The sequence below is a fragment of the Gadus chalcogrammus genome, chromosome 2 (genome assembly GCF_026213295.1).
Source record: "Gadus chalcogrammus isolate NIFS_2021 chromosome 2, NIFS_Gcha_1.0, whole genome shotgun sequence".
NCBI classification, from domain to species: Eukaryota; Metazoa; Chordata; class Actinopteri; order Gadiformes; family Gadidae; genus Gadus; species Gadus chalcogrammus.
The window spans coordinates 9,342,590-9,362,044 of record NC_079413.1 but is presented as its reverse complement, the minus strand read 5'-3'; the positions used below and the strand labels follow the sequence as shown (position 1 = coordinate 9,362,044).

The 19,455-nt window shown below is 41.3% G+C and overlaps 2 protein-coding genes across 2 annotated transcripts in view; both read right to left on the bottom strand.

Moving 5' to 3' along the window:
- The window catches only part of LOC130373228 (myocardin-related transcription factor A-like), a 38,471-nt gene extending 28,080 nt beyond the window's left edge, over nucleotides 1–10,391 (bottom strand). The window contains exons 1-2 of the mRNA XM_056579591.1: nucleotides 9,856–10,391; nucleotides 7,143–7,286 (exon numbers count right to left, since the gene is read on the bottom strand). Of these exons, the coding sequence (XP_056435566.1) occupies nucleotides 7,143–7,266 (124 nt within the window). The 5' untranslated portion in view covers nucleotides 7,267–7,286; nucleotides 9,856–10,391. The remainder of the gene's footprint in view (nucleotides 1–7,142; nucleotides 7,287–9,855) is intronic.
- Nucleotides 10,392–10,534: 143 nt separating this feature from the next.
- Nucleotides 10,535–15,151, bottom strand: ccdc97 (coiled-coil domain containing 97). Its single transcript, XM_056607332.1, has 7 exons — nucleotides 14,246–15,151; nucleotides 13,969–14,142; nucleotides 13,060–13,219; nucleotides 12,736–12,824; nucleotides 12,154–12,373; nucleotides 11,578–11,701; nucleotides 10,535–10,944 (listed from the first exon to the last, which is right to left on the bottom strand). Exons 1-7 carry the CDS (start codon nucleotides 14,414–14,416, stop codon nucleotides 10,770–10,772), a joined length of 1,113 nt encoding a protein of 370 aa, XP_056463307.1. The 5' UTR covers nucleotides 14,417–15,151; the 3' UTR covers nucleotides 10,535–10,769.
- Between the last annotated feature and the right edge of the window lie 4,304 nt (nucleotides 15,152–19,455).

Genomic DNA, 19,455 nt, shown 5'->3' with positions numbered 1-19,455 from the left:
ATGAAATTTCGCATGAAAGCTGAGAGATTTCAGATTTCCCACTCTGCCACTAGTGCGGGTGGTGTACGATGCATCTCGAACACACCATTAATGTGTGAGTCAGTATGCCAGGCTATGTATACACTAGGCCCTAGCACATACATAGCACCTGGCACATACATCATTTCCAACCAACATAATACATCCATCTGACATCTGTGTTGTGTACGTTGAACTGTTTTGAATCTGGCTATTCAGTATTTGTAGTCTATGAATTTTGTGCAGTCTAGTATTTATTATACCTCTTAACCCACATAATAAACACTTTATAGCAATGCAGTACATATATCAGATTCCACTGACGGTTTTTAATATTTGAAAAGCATTCCTACCTACAAATAAAATGTGGGTTCCCCTTGAAACCAAACAGCTTTGAAAGGCCCAGTCGTAGACTTAAATGACAAATCTAAACTATTTCAGGATCAAATTACAATTCTGCATTGGTTTATTGCCTCATTGTTTTTGCAGGTCACACCACCTGTCTCTCTTCATCTACCGAGAAGCCGCACAATCTGTCTCTCTGTCTATCTGTCTGTCTATCCATCTATTCCTTTGGCATGATCCTGGCTTTAACATGACAACCTGCTCCAAATCGCTGACCATTTGCAGTCTCGTCCCCATGACCAGACATTCTGTCAGGGAGAGACAGAATAACATGATGTGAAAGAATAACAAAATAGGACATGGAACTATGCTCCTCTCCCTGTCCGTCAGCTATGTGTTGAGTATTGTGTTGACAGGGAAATGTGTGCGTGTGTGTGTATGTGCGTGCGTGCGTGCGTGCGTGCGTGCGTGCGTGCGTGCGTGCGTGCGTGCGTGCGTGCGTGCGTGCGTGCGTGCGTGCGTGCGTGCGTGTTGTGTTTCGGGGGTACCAATAACGGAGCATAAATACTTTGTCATAATGCAGTTACTATTGATTATTTTTATAGTCCATTTATCAATTGATTCATCAGAGCTAAGGCCTACAATTATATTTAGACAAAGTGCTTGCATTTCAGAAACTATTAAACTATTAACAGGGAATGTTGTGTCATTTTACTAGATCAATTGCTAAAAACAATTGTTGCTATCTAAGAACATAGTCCTTTATCTGTAGATTGATTCAGCAATCCATATTTTAACGAGCGATAATCTTCGTGATCTTGATATACATCTAAACCACCCTTTCTAATGGTTCTTAACCAAATTCATATAATTTCACACTTGACTTTATTTAGCCTCAGGACAGGAAACACTGCAGCGTATCCTTTCAACTTTCTGCAGACGTTGAAGATCAGAGGTGTCTCCGTGTAGTTTTCATAGTACCCCTTAGAAGCCTGTCTCCATGGCTGTTGACAAAAGCAATAGCCCTGATGATGTCAGCCTAACTTATAGGCATCCTTAAGCAAGATGCCCTTTACCCCCTACCTGCTCCTTGAAGGGGAATCGTCACGCTTGCTACTTTCTAATTTAAGAGTGAAGCGTGTTGTCCAAAAAAATCTGCAACACGAGTCTGAAATATCAACACCATTTTCTCTCAGGGATCATAGTAAAGTTGGACTATTGGCACCATTGGTCCAGAATATGCGTTCTCGATTGGTTTGATACAGAAAAATTACAGAAGATGTTGCAGTCTGACACATTTTCACAGCATGGGTAGAAAACGGTAGTGTCCTTTATTAGAAATTAGCAGAGGGTGAGGGTTCCCCTTTAATGAAATGTATCTGAATTCACTGTATGTCACTTTGGATAAAAGCATCTGCTCAACAACTAGTAAATAGTGTTATGCATATCATGTTCCATCTTGTTTAAAAAAAAAACATGCATACATGACAGGGTGCTACTGGGTTCAATCCTCCAAGTCCGCAATTTAAGGTCCCCCTGTAGGTATCCTATAGGGGGATTATTTGTTTATTAACACGGTGGATGCGCTCGTAGAAAGATGGCAAAAATGGTTAATTGGCAGTTGCAGTGTTAATTAGTTTTGTGATTTAGACCTCACACTCCTAGACCTCTGGGACCTCACACTCGCAGAGGTCCACGGTGCAATGTTTTTTTTCACCACTGGGACGCTGAAGGCGTTTCCCACCTGATTTTTTTTGTCTTTGGCGGCCCTCAGTCAAATTTTGGATTCCTAAATTGGCCCTAGGCTGTCCAAACTTTGAGAACCCCTGCCCTAGAGTATCTGTGGTATAAAGGTTGGGACGAATTTCGAATTATAAATATGTACACTTTGTGTTGAAAGTATAGGCCGTCGCGATTTCCATTGAAACAAATGGCGAGGTGATATTCTTCAAACGAGAGCTGGTAAATTGTGAAAAATTAATTAAACTGTAATCAGACAACGCGGTTATATGCTATAGACCCTAGAGTATCTGTGGCATAAAGGCTGGGACGAATTTCGAATTATAAATATGTACAATCAATAACGTTAGCTCTCTGGCTCGTAGCTCAGTGGACTAAAATACCTCCCGTTGCCAAGTCGTAGCTACGGTCCGTCCTATTTATGTGAAAAACATTATATATGGATTGTAAGACGCATGAAAATATAAATGAATGATCTTAATTTCTTTTCCTTGGCAAGTGACCAAACATGTTTGATCGATCGCAATTAAAGGGGACTACTTTTTGAGGGAGAAATACTCAAACAGAGTATACATTTAATAAGCATGCAATACGAATAAGAAAAAGCATTATTATTTAAGTATTTGAATTGTTTTATTATGTTGGCAAGCAAGAAGTAGAAAATGGGATAATCAGTCTTATTAAAAGGGTTTGTGCAACCAACCGCACAACAAGACATGATTGCGGCTCTTGTCGCTCTCGTCTCTTTCTGCCAACGACATGCGCGTAGAGCGGGGAGTGACGTAGAGTGACGTAGACTGATAATCCCTCTAAGATGCCCTTACCCCTACCCGCTGCTTAATGTCATGTATCAGACTTTAAAGTAAGTCTTTCGATGACAACATCAACTTGATACATTCCAACAACATATAACTTTGAAAGAGTGGCAGGAGCGCTAAGGATAACACCACAGGTCAAAGGCCATTGTCAAAAACAGCAGCTGCTGTGTGTGTGTGTGTGTGTGTGTGTGTGTGTGTGTGTGTGTGTGTGTGTGTGTGTGTGTGTGTGTGTGTGTGTGTGTGTGTGTGTGTGTGTGTGTGTGTGTGTGTGTGTGTGTGTGTGTGTTTGAGCGAGAGACAGCATGTTTGGCCCTGCATTAGTAAAAAACCAGACTCAGCAACGTGACCTTGTCATCGGCTGATCGCACTGAGCTTAACCATTCAGTTCTGCATGTCAGTAGTCCTACACTGGTGGAGATGGAAAATAAATAAGGATTTATTTTTGCCTTGAAAACCCATCACCTGAAGGAATCTGTGCTGTGACCATGACCAAAGAGTTGGGACAATCCATCAAAGGCTTAAAGATTTGATGGGCCACTTGGTCATTAAAAGCTTTGATTTATGTGAAGACATCAGAATCCAAAATTGTCTTTGTGATGGTCGAATAACATGAAAATACTTTGGCACAGGAAAAACATTTCGATTGATTCATAGAAGATATAGAAGAAGACCAGTACTTAGTTTGAATGTTATATCAATTCATTGACGGAGCTAGACCATTCCTCAATTAAAGAAATCCTGAAATGAAAACACCTCTCTCTTCCTTGGTAGCTAAATGCCCTAGTCATTTTATGCATCTGTCTAAAAGCGCTGTTATTATTAGGATGCATGTGATGCTCTGCTGACAGGTTACCATCTGAGCAGACTTCCCAGCCAGAAGCAATTGGCCTGCGGTTCATCACAGGTAGCCTAATACTCAATGGGCAGAAAATAGTGCAGAATTATCTGCGCCTGTATCTCATTTTGAATAAGCGCCTATTCGGAACACATTAGACATCTTTGGGAAGTAATTTAAAGTTTATTCCCCTCACATGAACAGGAACTAGGGAAACATATCTCTGCATGACAAAGGAAGTGGCTAATAGAAAGGAAATGCTAACCCAGCAACATCCCATATTCTGGATGCATAATGATGAATTTAGACTTGTATGAATCTGAGATATCTTGGAATAGCCCATTAATTATTAACACATTGAGTCCAAATGGGGACAGACATAACATTCCAACAAATTATAATGCAATGTGCATGATTTCATCATCTGAGTCAACCGATGACCAAGTATCAAAAGGTCATAGCCAGGCCTGCCCAAAATTCAACATCTTTAAAAAGTAACCTTGTGTCGTCGCCAACCATGGGTTTCCATGAACTGTTGTTCTGTTTCTAAATTAACTTCCCGGGCGCAGCCCCTTCTGCGCAGCACCTTCACCTCAATGTAGCCTCCCCCTCCTCTCCCTTCTATCCATCTTTTAATGTTAACTATTTAGGGGTAGGGGCATCTTGCTCAAGGTTGCCTTCAGATAGACATTTGGGATCAAACCCAGAACCTTTCAGGTTGGACTCAAACACCCAGACAACTGCCCTCTCCTGATCCCTTCACCTGCTCCTTACACTGCAGATGATCTCAATCTAACTTTCCGGCTTTTGCCCTAGCAATCTCTGTCTTAGTAGTAGCTGCAACTCTAAACACGAGGTTACACGCTGCACCTTTCACTTATACTAAAATATACTAACACCACTCACACACACACACACACACACACACACTACTCCCCTGCCCCCTAAGTCATAAAACTGATGGCATTTCAATACCCCTCCTCCTCTACAGTATTCCCTCCCTCTGGTTTAAATGGCAGACCCAGCTGGTCGCACGGCTAAATCTAGGACCTCCTCCCGGGTGCAAACTGGGGCTAAGGTTACTAGCAGCGTATAGCCTAGCCAGTAGAGACACACATTCACTCACACACACACACACACACACACACACACACACACACACACACACACACACACACACACACACACACACACACACACACACACACACACACACACACACACACACACACATAAAACATACACACACACACACACTCGCACACATACACACAAACACACACTACCACACACACGCACACAAACACACATACATACAAACACACGCAAACACACACACACACGCGTGTACAAACAAACACACACACTCACACTCACACACACACACACGCACACACACAGACACACACACACACACACACAAACACACGCTACCACACACACAATCGCACACATACATATACACAAAAACACACACACACTACCACACACACAAACAAATAAAACAAAATAAATAACTTAATAAGGAATAAGGAATTTGTTAAATTCATGAATGAGCTAAGCTAGCCAGCCACGCTAGCTTGTTCCCTAATTAACACCTGATCCATCTGCCTTTGGTCTTAACTAGCAATGAGCCAAACACCTGCTGGTATTAGGTATCAGTCGACTAGTCACCAAATTAGTGTCTGTGTGACTATCCCAGAAACAAATCATGGCATCCCCCTTTATTTATTATTATTGTTCACAGAATTATTGTTATTATTATTATTATTTAATATATTCAAGATGGAATTTATATTTAGTTTAGTTTTGAAACACTGACTGTATGTGTTGAGAAAGCGTTTATAATTATCATTTTTCTGAATGTCCATGAATAGCTACTGTTCAAACAACTACTGTATACTACATCTATGTTATAATTGCATTGTACATTGTATTCTATTGTAATTGTATAATTGTAAGTACTGACTTTTATTCTTAAATCAATACTTTTTCTCTGCGTCTTTATTACGGAGGCATGTTGCGATGCTCACATCGGCCAAAGGGTGGCGGCAAACCTCTGGTGAAATCAACGTTAACAGCTTGTCAAATTATTTAATTTAATACACTTGTTATAACGATAAAATACGCTGTTTGAGTTGTGATGCTTAATCGTTAATATCAGGTACAATTTCAATGGGATGTTACAAGTAATTGTTTGGTTTGAAAACCTTTTGATTTGTTAATGGACTGTGTTAAGACACAGAAAAGGCACATAGCGAACAATGAAAACATTCACACCTGCTCACAAAGAAGCCTCAATTTGGTCCATTTCAAGGGCAGCTGTACTGTAAAGTTTCTCTCCCTAAAGAGACTACTTGGTTCATTATACACATTCAATGGACATGTTTACATGCATGCTTACATGCACTACACACACACATTCACTCTCACATGATGAACACTCAGACACACAGGCCCTGAGTCATCTTTGTCATTTAACCAGCTGTTCAATAAACCCTGAAAAGTGAAGTGTTTACAATAACATACAGACTGTATGCCTTAGAGTTTGGTATGTTTGAGAGTGAGATCTAGAGAAAGACAGTTGCTTAATTGCTACTACACAAGATACACACACACACACACGCACACACCTATTTATCCGTTGGCACTATTTGTAATTCACTGATAGCAAGGTCCACCTGGTAAGTAACACAGTGCTCATGTATTTGTGTGACAGTCTTTTCTGCTGAGCATGAGGTAATGCAGGGAGCAGTCGAGGTATGCCTGCTATGTAAACACAATGTGATGGCCATGGTACTATGACAACCCACTGGTTGTAAACACCTATTCTCTCTATCTACGTCTCTCTCTTTCTTTCTCCCTAGAGAGAAAAACAAAACACACATGTCCTCCAATGAAATAGACTCATTTCCATAGGACGTTTGTCGTGGGTTTTATTTGCATGTGCTCTACGATAATTATCTCACAGATAATAAACGGTTCACACCTAATTTTATCAAAACTGTATCCAATGTTTAACCAAATGTCTGTCATGTTTGAAACGTTTGTAAAGTGTGTAACGTGTGCTCGACACCAAAACAACCCCATTTTTCACACGGTTCTGCAGCTGTATCTTTCCCAGCACGGGTGAGGAGTATACGATTAATGCTAGCCTGCAATGCTTTGCTTCAAATTCAACATAGTAGAGTTTGAAAGTAATAATAAATAAACAACAAACCAAATTGAGAACTGCACAACTGTCAACAAATTCATGACAGCATCATCTATTTGATCTTTAAAGTGTGGAAAAGGTAAAAATATTTATAAAATTGTCAAAACAAATTCCAGGGATTTATCTGAATTTCATTTTAATTCATCGAATTTCAATGTGGGCTGTCACTCACTGTTCTTCCTCTCTCTGATTGGCAGAAGCTTGTTTGCAGGTTGAAGGGTCAACTCCTGCAGTTCATTGACTACTGCCTCGCTCTTGGGGCTTGCAACTCCAGCCCCTGAGGTGGTCATCGCCATGGTTACAGACAGAGTCAGAACTATAGAAGAGCAAAACACACACACAATTACTTTATTTAACTTTAAATAAAGTATTTACAATGTAGAATATAAATAATAGTATAAATGTGATGTTTAATATATATTCTGCCTGCTATCCCCTTCCCTCCGAAACATTACCCTAAGAACGGAATGTAGGTTTTTAGTTCTACAGTTAAAATCGTTATCTGCAAAGTAGAGGAGGGTGAGTGAGCTGACAGAGAAAACATGCATTGGGCTGTTGTCGAGGTATGTGTGTTTGGAGGGGTTATTCGGTCATTGATGGGTCGATCTCAAAGCAGTCCATTTCTGACCCATGCGTTCTCTGCAGCCTTTCACTCTCTCTCAAGTGACACACTGCAGAACTGTCACAGGCCTCTACATGAAGTCAATTACATGCAGAGAAGGAGTTTGTGAAGTAAAATAATATACTTTTTCCATGGTTGGAAGTTCCTGGAAGAGTGGAGTCTTCATATGTTTTTTGTAACATGGAATGGTTCAAAAATGACAAAGGTGTAGCTTGACCTGTTTGCCAAGCCCATTTGTTATATCAATGCCAAGACAACAGCAGGAAAAGATAAATTATAGAAACGCTTCAAAGTAATTGAAAACAATATCTTAATTGAAAACAACGCTTCAAAGTAATTGAAAACAAACAAAGTAATGATTCAACATGCACTGTTGAATTAGGTTGGCTCCTCTATAATAACTTTCCCTAAGACTATTTGGATTCTCCAAGGGATGATGTCATTGCTGCCAGACACAATGTCATCATGGCACCATCACAAGAGGCATTAACGTGCAAAAATATGACAGCAATTTGATTAATCACATGCCAACAACATTCGGACCATGTAGCATTGAGGGATTGGACCACTTCTGAGGGTGGTGAGGTTAAATCAAGGCCCCTTTACACAGAAAAGTTATTTTTAGGCACTGGTCTAAGCCAATGCTAATATTTAAAAATAAATAGCAACGTAGTTTGCAGTGCATGAGGAATGGGAAACATCTCTTTATTTATGGCTGAGAAAGTATCCAAGGAAAACGGCTTTGTCTATATTAACATTACGGTTTTCCCTTTTGGATGGGACCTAATGACCAAAGAGTAAAAGAGTAATTTATTTTAGGACACTAAGGTTAATTTTGACATGAACTCCTTTGAGCATGAGTCATGTAATGTTTGAAGAAAACCCTCCCAGATAAATAGGGTAAAAGTTGATTTTATGTATAAACCAAACCACAGTGGAAAATGAGTGATGAATTTCTGGATAACCACTAAAGGTTAACAAACTCCTATGCATTTCCTTTTACTATTTACTACTATCATTTACACTTTAATCTAAAGCAAATTACAGAGAATTCTGATGCATGTGTTGCATGGAAAGGTTAGGGCATCCAAGAAGGTATACAGGTTAAGGTTAGGATGCAGATGTTGGAGATCCAACCACCTTAGGGGTAGGAGTTGAACCGCATACCACACAATGTAAAACAACAACTAACTCATTGAGCTTTCCAGATATGGTCAATTCCATCCTAAACTTAGACCACCCCAATTTTCTACTGCTATCAACATATCCTTTATGTATGACCTTAGATCGAATCGCCTAAGCAATCCGTTATCCGTGTTTGGCAGTGTTAAAGTAAATTGATGTACCGTTTTAATCGAGCTCTATGATTTTTCATTTTTTTCTATATTTATTAACTCTCAATTCAATATATTCAGTGAATGACCTTCTTGGTTATCTTAATCGTTGTGTATAAGAATTAGCATAACTGATGCTTAAACTAAGTTATCCTCGACTTATAATAGTCATCAAGTATTACTATTGTTTCATATAATAAAGATGCTTTTGTAGTTTTCTTCTCGACATGGTCTGTTATGTATGCTGTAAGGGTCTACCTATTAACTAGGCTACCTATCTGAAAAATACTTATTTGGGAATTAATCCAGATATCTGGTTCACACATTTAACTAACGTTAACCACTTTTCTTGGACTCAACGGGAATTCACACAGTATCAAACCGGAGGAAAATCCTACGATGAAGAAGGAAAATAAACGTTATAGGCCTACCTTATTATGCTGTTGCCCACTTGATGTCGTGATCAAAACCAATTCCTATTCATTGTTAACAACTAAACACGAGTTTACTGGTCCTTTATATATTTTGACAGCCCGCTTTGCCAACGGTCGCTTCGCCTTCTTCGACCCTGCCATTTATCAATCGGTAAACTCCCTGCAGTTTCCAGCTTTAGCTTGTGTTGGTAACACCATTTTATGCCATTATTATTCGAACGATAGTGTCCGTTCCAATGCATGGCAGCGGAACTTCAATCACCTGGGTGCTGATCAGTGACGGACTGGGATAAAAAAACGGCCATGGCATTTGTACCCGCGGGGCGCGCGCGCAACTCGCAGTCGCAGATACAACCTTTCACGCACGGAAATAAAAACGCACTTTTGATAGCCCCAGTGATGGTGACCTACACTTGGGCATAAACAATGCACCAACTGCATAAAAAATGAATAGATCATCAGAGCCAGCTGCTCCATAATAAAAACATGTCTTACCGTCATGCAGTTAAAGTACAAAGGAGCTCGCTCTTCTCCGCAACCCTGTCTATCACGTCAATCGAATCCAAGTTAACACGGACCTCTTTCTCTGTCGCCATCACTGATGGCGACAGAGTATAGCTTCCAACTTCCAAAGTAGGCCTATAGCTTCAAACTTCCAACAACCCCAAACACGCAGACGCGGTCTATCCTACTCGATTCGGTCTTGAAATCCCCACAAGTCATTGCTTCATTTAAACTTTTGCAAACAAATAATCAAGGGTTGAGGGACTTGGAGAAATGTGGCTTTCAGATGGCCATAGAAAATTATTGTCGCTTGAAAGTGGGCCGAGATGTTATGGGGCCGCCGATTGCGATGAAGGGGCCGCAAGGCTGTGACAATAATACCGCTCTCTGATTGGCCGACCGACTCAAACGGCCCACGAGGGCCCGCGGCCCCCCTGGCATTCGCCAGAATAAAGACCAGACCGCAAGAACGTCAGTGGTGCTGATACCGTCTAGTTCTTTCGTGTCGGGACTCTGTGGGACTCAAGTACAGTGGTGTACGACTCCACGTTTGCGTGGAGTCGTACACAATTGCTTCCTTCTATAGAAAATTGTCACTCGTTGTCACTCGTACAAGCTTTTTCATGCCAATAAAGCACATTTGCATTTGAGAAGGAGAAAAGAGACACTTGTTCCCTTGTAAACAATACTTGAATCACCTTTTATTACGATTGCTTTTCCTGCAAATAAAGCTAATTTAAATGAATATTTCAGCGAGAGAGAATGTCATTGATACACTACAGAAAGGTACACCATACATAATTATTATAGTCCTTGTCAAAGATTTACAACAGATGAAATATATAAAATGTTTAACAATGTTTGAATACCGTTCTGAATTATGAGTTCAACCAATGTGAACCTTTCTATTCTGTCATACACTCATCTCCATCTTTATTTTCACTCTGATACTCTTCGCCTTCTTCTTCTTCTTCTTCCTCCTCCTCCTCCTCACCATCATAGTCATCATCAAAGTACTTCTCCTCTGCATCTCTGCTCACTATGTCCAGGTTGTCATAGTCTGGGTTCTCGTCCACTTCACTGTAATGGGTAAGGAACATGCGTTTGCACCAGCACACACACACACACACACACACACACACACACACACACACACACACACACACACACACACACACACACACACACACACACACACACACACACACACACACACACACACACACACACACACACAGCAATTAAATTGTTTGGGGCAAAAGCGCCCTATCAATGTACGTCCTCTAAGGGTTTTTGTAACTGACCACTTAGATTATAACATTCTGGAAAGGATCCCGACAGAGAAATACAACTTTTCTATAACAAACACACCGGGATCTAGTGATAGGTAACGAAAAGGCATCTTTTCAATAATGTTAGAATATATTCTGAGCCTTTCAGTGGCAAAGCAAGCACTTTGAGAGGAAATACATTGACAAGGCACTATTTCCTCAAAGGATTACATTACAGCTCGTTTTCCGCGGATAACGGCTGCACCCCTTCTCGCTCAATATTTGTCGTAAGCATTAGACCCTAAATGATGGTAAAAGAGAGTCCATTTGGTAAATGTTTTCCTTGAATGCCATGTTTTCCCTGTTGAGCCAGACAGGATCCATTTTGAGACCATATCAAAAATACTAACACCAATTTATCTGTCGACGGGCTAAGTCTGACCTGTAGTTGAAGTCCTTGTCTTGGCCAGACAGGAAGCGCTGGTGCATCTGTCCGATGAACTCCTCGCGGAGCAGGGCTTTCTCCTCCTGCGAGGGCCCTCCCTGCCGCTCCTCCTGCCCAGCATCTGGATGGAGACAGAGACGTTGGTTTACTCTGTTACCGATATCCATGCCACACAGCATTTGTACGATTCATCTACATGAATCCCATCCTGTTTGGATGTGATCCGGCATTCTGCATGCTCTACACCGATTTTTGTTCGTTTTTTTCAGAGTCAAATAGCAGCAGGGAAGTGGATTGCAAATTGGCCTGGCCACAATATGTATATAATACACACATTTCTTGTCTGTTTCATTTGATTATTAGATGATGTTCAAAAGCATTTGCTTGTCCGAATTAGTAAATCTAATGTGTTTGTGTCTATACAATTTGATGGTAACTATACTATTAAAAAAAAAAGAGAAAATTTGTTGTTTTTTCCGCATGGAATTTTAATTGCATACGTTTTCGTATCATGATATCGTGTTTAAAGTTTTATCGCCCTTTGAACAGCATGTGTGAGTGTGACGTATTTACCGTTGAGGTCTTCATCCTCCTTACGTTCATCGTCTTCCTCCTCCTCTTCCTTGGCGCCGTCCTCCTTCTCCTGCTCCTCCTCCAGACGGCTCTGAAGGAGTCGCTCTTGGTAGGAGTTGAGGAGGATGTGGGCCAGCCCCCCGGAAGCACACCCCTCTGGCCCGTCCGACCTTCCCTGAGCAGCACCGTCCTGCATCAACTCCTGGGATCGCTCCAGTATCTACGCCGGCGGTGATGGCTTCAGATTACATTCAACACTAAAACATGCACTGTGTGACCCTTTGGTGTCACTGCAAGCAGACAGCATTTATTGATACAATTTCAAACCAGAGTGTCTAAAATAATTAAAGTCATACACGCTTCAGAAAATTCTGTCTTTGAACCCTGATGTTCATCATCTACCCGCAGACATCATTGGGACATCCTCATAAAGACCCCAGCAGGTAAGTGGCTTCGGATAAAAGAGTTTGCTAATTTACTAAATAGCTCAGTAGTACGTACTAGTAGTAGTAGTAGTAGTAGTATACGAGGCTAATGAAGTTAAATTTAAGACCCTGACAAGCTGTGGCACCCTGGTCTCACCTCATCATCTGTCAGGTACTGGCCGATGTACTGCTCATACAGTAGCGGCTCCCTGTTTCTCATCTGCTCCTCGCTGAAGTACTGACCCTCTGGAGAACCGACACCACACACACAAATAAAAGGGTACACAATAGAGTTTACTGCCAATGACTTTGCTGGGATTAGATCTACTTTCATTTTAGTCAGTCGCTTTGAGTCTATAAAAGCATCTGCAAAATAGTTCATAGGACTGAAGGAACGTATATGGACACAGAGCAACTTTCAAAGATATTTAACAGATTAACTAAACTGATTTTCACTTAACAGCAGGACAAATAAGTTTACCTCTCTGCAGTGCTCTAAGGGCCGCATAGCGATGATTTCGAACCCTCGTCCTGTCGGCATGCCCTCCAGGCCTTCTCTGTATCACCCGGCAGTAGTGCTTGGCCCGTGGGTCAGAACCGAGGTGGGAGAACGCAGCCAGATGCTGAGGCTTCAGATGGGCCTTGGAATAAGAGGATGTCAAAACAACTATGAACGCAATAATAGCGGTTACAGCAATGAGCAGTCAATTTGGATTAACATGATTATGTCATGTGAATGGTTATGCCGCGTGAGTAATGCACTGGCAGTTTCGATGACAACAATGTCTGCCAAAAATGACAAATCCTTTGACGATGAACGACTAAAAAATTACACAAAAAACATTACGACTAACAGAATAAATAACATTCCATTGCTCCTCAATGGAGGCGGCCATTGCGAGGTTACGGTGGCATCCCACGCCTATCATTTAAGCATCTTTCAGCAAGATGCTTAACCCCTACTTGCTCCTTAATTACATTAATCCGAAGTTGACATGTTTATAATAATAATAATAATACATTTAATTTAGAGGCGCCTTTCAAGACACCCAAGGTCACCTTACATAGCATATAGTCATCATACATTTCTTAAAAAAAACAAGACATTGTGGAAAAAATAAATAAATAAATAAATAAATAAACATAAGCAATAAGAAATAAATAAAACAAAAACAAAACAAAGAAAAAAAAAAAAATCAAAACAGTGATCAGTTAGACGTTGTGTGCGAGTTTGAACAGGTGAGTTTTGAGTTGTGACTGTGACTTATAGAGTCTGCTAAATGACCCCATGATGTAAAGTTAATTTAAACAGGCATTGGTTTATGCCGAATCACGCAACAGAAACATATCTTATATCTTATGGAGAAAAACGACGACAGCAAAGGCTTACCTGGTACCTTTCAAGGAAAACAAGCGGTTTGCTCTTGTACTGTTGTAACAGCTCCTCTCGACGCTGATCTAGAGTCAGGTCTGCTTCTCCTATTTGCTGGCTCTTGACCGGGCTCCCACTCAAAGCGACAGCCTCCAACATGGCATTCACACTGGGGGATAAGACCTGAAAATCCTTTATGGTAGAATAAAATAGGTAGAGGTATAAGTAAGCCAAGCATCACTTGTAAGAAAAAATGGTCGAACAGAAGAAGTTCATAAAATGTATGGATCCGAACCTGTTTGTCCTGCGGGCAATCTTTGGGGCTCGTTGGCTTTTTCAACACAAATGCAGGGAACATTTGAGTCTCCAAATCCATGCGTGTGTTGTCAGGTGTTTCAGTTCTGTCATTTTTCTCAGAAGGACCTGGAATGGGTTTTGTTAATGGAGGATCTATTTCCCCCCACATGACGAATTAAAAAAATAGTTATAGATGTCCAGCAGATGTTTGTTTGTTAACAAGAGGTTTGCTGACCCGGGAAAAGGCAGATAGCACTTTTCTCATGAAGTATATTTATTAATAACAATGTAATTCCGATGGAATAGAATAGTTTCTTGTTTCGGTATGGCATTTGCATTGAATTCAAACAAGACCGCCATATTGGTCCGTCATTGTTATTGGTCCCCTCCAGCATCAGACGAATATTCATTCCGTGTTCGTGCTTTGGTTTTCTCCATGGACATAGGTTTTCTCCCAGGATAGGCGCATACTTCCGCAATCCACCAGTGCTCAGAGGCCAAGCCTGGTATTGCAGCTGTTTAAGCTGGCTGTGGACGGGGGTCCGTCATTTCATGTGGCCCAGAAGTATATATCGCCGTCTACTCCAATACAAGTGGGGAACAGGATTGTGTCTCCGCAAAAAATGTCTGGATATCAATCAAAGGCTCATAATTATATTTCTACCCTGTTCTAAAAAAATGTAATTTTTTTCTTTTCAAAACGCCTCCTCACGCATTTTATTAGCAGTTTAAATTGGGTGGGCAGCTGAAAGGAGTCGTACTGAAACAAACGGCTCCTTGCTATGGACCTATTTTGAAGTGCACGGCTCCATTAACTTCCGAATTAAATTAAATTCCGAATTAACTTCCATTAACTCCATTAACTTCCAAAGTCTGAGATTTGTCCTTTTACTTAACACGAATGGCGTTGAAAACGGATATATAACACACATATCATTGAAATAGCTGTAACAGGCACGGACGTATTGATTACCTGAATGATTATGGGAGATTTTTTTCATAATATTGTTAATTGTCTAATATTAACATTTCAGTTGCGTTGGTAGGTATTTCATTTTCATTTGCTTGTTTAGCTATGTATGACATGCAGGGTTATGGTTAGCTATGTATGACAGTTGACAATGTTGGTGTATTACAATTCATTATTTGGGTAGGCTACTCCAACTTCGTTGCTGGTCGATATGTAAACATTTACTTTTATATAAATTATTGATTGCATTTTTCGTAAATAGTTAGTTGGAAGGAATCTGTTTCTTAAGCAATAACATTGAACTGAATTTTTTAGGCCTACATACGTTTACTATGTTACTATATGGAGCAATCTTACATATTTATGAAGTTTCCAGATCAATAAAGTTATATCTCTTTTTATTTGAACTGCCTGTATGTCCTCTTGATTATAGTATTACAGTGTGCACCTTGGTTATCAGCTATCATAGAATGGTGTCAATGTGGTATTGGCATATTCCAGAATTTGAAAAAGGATATGGATAGAGTGGGTGACTTTATGAGTATGCTCAATCGAGATGGCCACAATAATAGCCGCTCTAAAGGCTAGATTCCACCGGAGGCCTTTAAAGGCCTCCACACACCGGCGCCGCAGCGTCGCGTCAAAAAGTCTGCCCCCATTATTCCGGGTGTACTAGCACACACCGGCGCCGACTAGCCGCGCGGCAGCGTTCCGCGCCGCGCCGCCCAACTACTCTTCGAGACAATGGCCGTTTCTCAATTCGCGTACTTGTGCGTGCTCGTGTGCTCGTGGACTCGTGAAACGACATCAGTCGTTGCCCGAGCACTGTTCCAATTCGAAGCACGCATCAAGCGAGTACTGTCGTAAAACCCGGAAGTGTTCTGGATGCGTGCTCGATATCGCCGTTTCACCGAGCATGCATCGGAGGTGGCTCGTGTGTGCTTGCTCCCGCTATAAATCCCAGGATGCATTTCGCACTCGCAGCAGTACGAGGGCGGACAATATGGACAAGACGCACAAGTTACAACTGTAGCTTAAGTTACTCTTAACTTATATATATATTTATATAATATATAATATAATAATAATAATAATATATAAATTTATATATGTAAGGTCGTGTGTGTATAGCTTATACACATGACAGGACACTCATATCTTTTCAATTGTTATTCATTCAGAATATTTACATACTATTTGAAAATGAAAGAGGCTGGGGTTTTGTTTTATATCATTTGTTTATATTGTTCAGTAGTATATGCCTAAATGAGGCCGTAGCACAGTTAACGGACGAGCAGAGGTGGTGACGTCATCGAGTCCGCTGCTGTTCCAATTGCAGGTACGTACTCGCGTGCTCGCAAGTATGTGCTTGAAGTACAGACTTGCCAAGTACGTGCTAGCAAGTCATCGAGTCCGTAATACGCGTGCTACGAATTGAGAAACGGCCAATGGCCCTCATTTATCAAACAAACGTAGAAATGAGCGCAAATCTGAACGCATGATTCATCTTACGATAGGACCCACGTGAGATTTACGAAACCTTCGTATCACACCTATCCCAGCGTACGAAGGATCTTGGTGTTGATAAATACGGCGGCTGAGATCGATCGTAATGAACGTAACACGCCCATATAAAAGCACGGCCGTTTCTCAATTCGTAGCACGCGTACTACGGACTCGATGACTTGCTAGCACGTACTTGGCAAGTCTGTACTTCAAGCACATACTTGCGAGTACGTACCTGCAATTGGAACAGCAGCGGACTCGATGACGTCACCACCTCTGCTCGTCCGTTAACTGTGCTACGGCCTCATTTAGGCATATACTACTAGTACTGAACAATATAAACGAATGATATAAAACAAAATCCCAGCCTCTTTCATTTTCAAATAGTATGTAAATATTCTGAATGAATAACAATTGAAAATATATGAGTGTCCTGTCATGTGTAGGCCTATAAGCTATACACACACACGACCTTACATATATATATTTATATATTATTATTATTATATTAGGCCTATATATTATATATTATATAAATATATAAGTTAAGAGTAACTTAAGCTACAGTTGTAACTTGTGCGTCTTCTCCATATTGTCCGCCCTCGTACTGCTGCGAGTGCGAAATGCATCCTGGGATTTATAGCGGGAGCAAGCACACACGAGCCACCTCCGATGCATGCTCGGTGAAACGGCGATATCGAGCACGCATCCAGAACACTTCCGGGTTTTACGACAGTACTCGCTTGATGCGTGCTTCGAATTGGAACAGTGCTCGGGCAACGACTGATGACGTTTCACGAGTCCACGAGCACACAAGCACGCACAAGTACGCGTATTGAGAAACGGCCCACGTCTTCAGAAGTCTCGCCCCCAACTTTTACGACATGGAGAAACGTCCAACGGTAAAATAGAGGAATTTTTCCGAGACCCAAATGGAGACGCTCGGGTCACTGGTGGATGCGAACCGTCTGGTTTTATTTGGTAGCCTAAAAGCTGGCATTAAAGGCCAGCAAAAGAATGCTATATGGAAGGAAATAACTGTTGCAGTGAATATTGTTTCCAATGTTCGTCGGGCTACGGAAGAGGTTTGTTAATTAAATTAATTAAATAATAAATTAAATGTACAACTTCTGTTATCCAGCTTAAAACATTTCACATAGGCCTATATGCTATTGTTTGCATTCCGTTAAAGTTATTTAATTCCGAATAAGGTGAAGAAAAAATGGTCCGACATGAAACTCATCAACAAAAAACGTGTTGCGGCTGTGAAGCCGGCCAAGCAAGAAACGGGAGGAGGCCGGTGCAGTGCAACTGCAGCGTAACTCACCGAGATGACTCTGACCATGTAGTGCGCCCTGATGTAGTGTAGACGATGCCCAACGTTGCTATTTTGGAAAATAAAAGAATCGTGCGTGCCCCCAGGCCATCGGGCTACCATGTTCAGGATTGACATTCTGGCATCGCAGATAATCTGAACATTAACTGAATGGTAGCTTTTGCGGTTGATGTACGCGTAATCATTAATAGATGGTGGCTTCATACGCACATGGGTACAATCAACCGCACCAATCACATTTGGAAACATAGCAATAGCATAAAAATCCCGTTTGATTCCAGTTTGCTGATCGTTAGTGTATGGAATTTAATATAACGTTCAGAGAGGGACAGTATAGCTGCCAAAACTGCTGGCATGGTTCGGATACTTGGCTGGGAAATACCAGACCTGTCCCCGATCTCCCGCTGAAAGGTCCCGGTGGCCAAAAACCCCAAGGTAGAGCACACCTGCACTGGCGCAGGTATTGCGTTTATTAGTCGCCCAGTTTCTCGCCTTAACTGTGGCTCCAAAGCATTGCATAGCTCCATCAGGAGATGCCTTGGGAGACGAAAACGACTCAAAAGCCATTCATCGCTCTCCATAAAAAAATCGGCGTTGTCTCGAAAAACTCTTTCTCGTCTTAGACGTGCGTTGAGGTCCTCTAAGAGCCAGATCTGCCATCGCTGCGACTCGACCACCTATTTGGCAAAGCTCCTGTTTATATAGACAGCTGAATAAACATTTCACCTGTCACATTCTAATTATTTTCATAGCAATACTGTTTTTAATTAGGGCTTACTTGATTGTAATTGTTTGAACGGCTGGGCTAATTCCAATTTATTTAGTAATTAATACAGATGTGCAACATGGGCTACTTGTGCTGCACTATTCATCAGTGAAATACCCGTGTGTTGCGCCAAAAAAACTTGCGTACACGAGCTCAGACCTGACGTGAGATTTCATCGCAGCCTGCGCTCACGTTCAAATTGATAAATGCCAAGCTCAACGTTGAAATGAGCGTGCGTCCATTTTACGCACGTTTTCTGTCGTACGCTCGTTTGATAAATGAGGGCCAATGTTCTATTCCCGAGCGTCGCCGCCCCTGAAAAAGCGCTTTGTAAAAGCTGGTTTGTACATCCCGGGTCCCGTAGGCACCTCCATATCTACCCCTCACCACTGGATGTCGCCCTCTTTCGTTTGTGATAAACAATTACGAGAATGGACGATGAGAGACTGGTCGTCGAGGTGGAAAAATATGTCGAATTGTATGACCAAAATTCCCGTCATTACAAAGAAAACTCCAAAAAGGTCATTGCCTGGCGAGCCATAGCTCTGGAGATTGGATCTTCAGGTGAGAAATCAACAATGGTGGACTAAGTACCCAAACCATTAACCATAATGGGAAATAGACGAAATC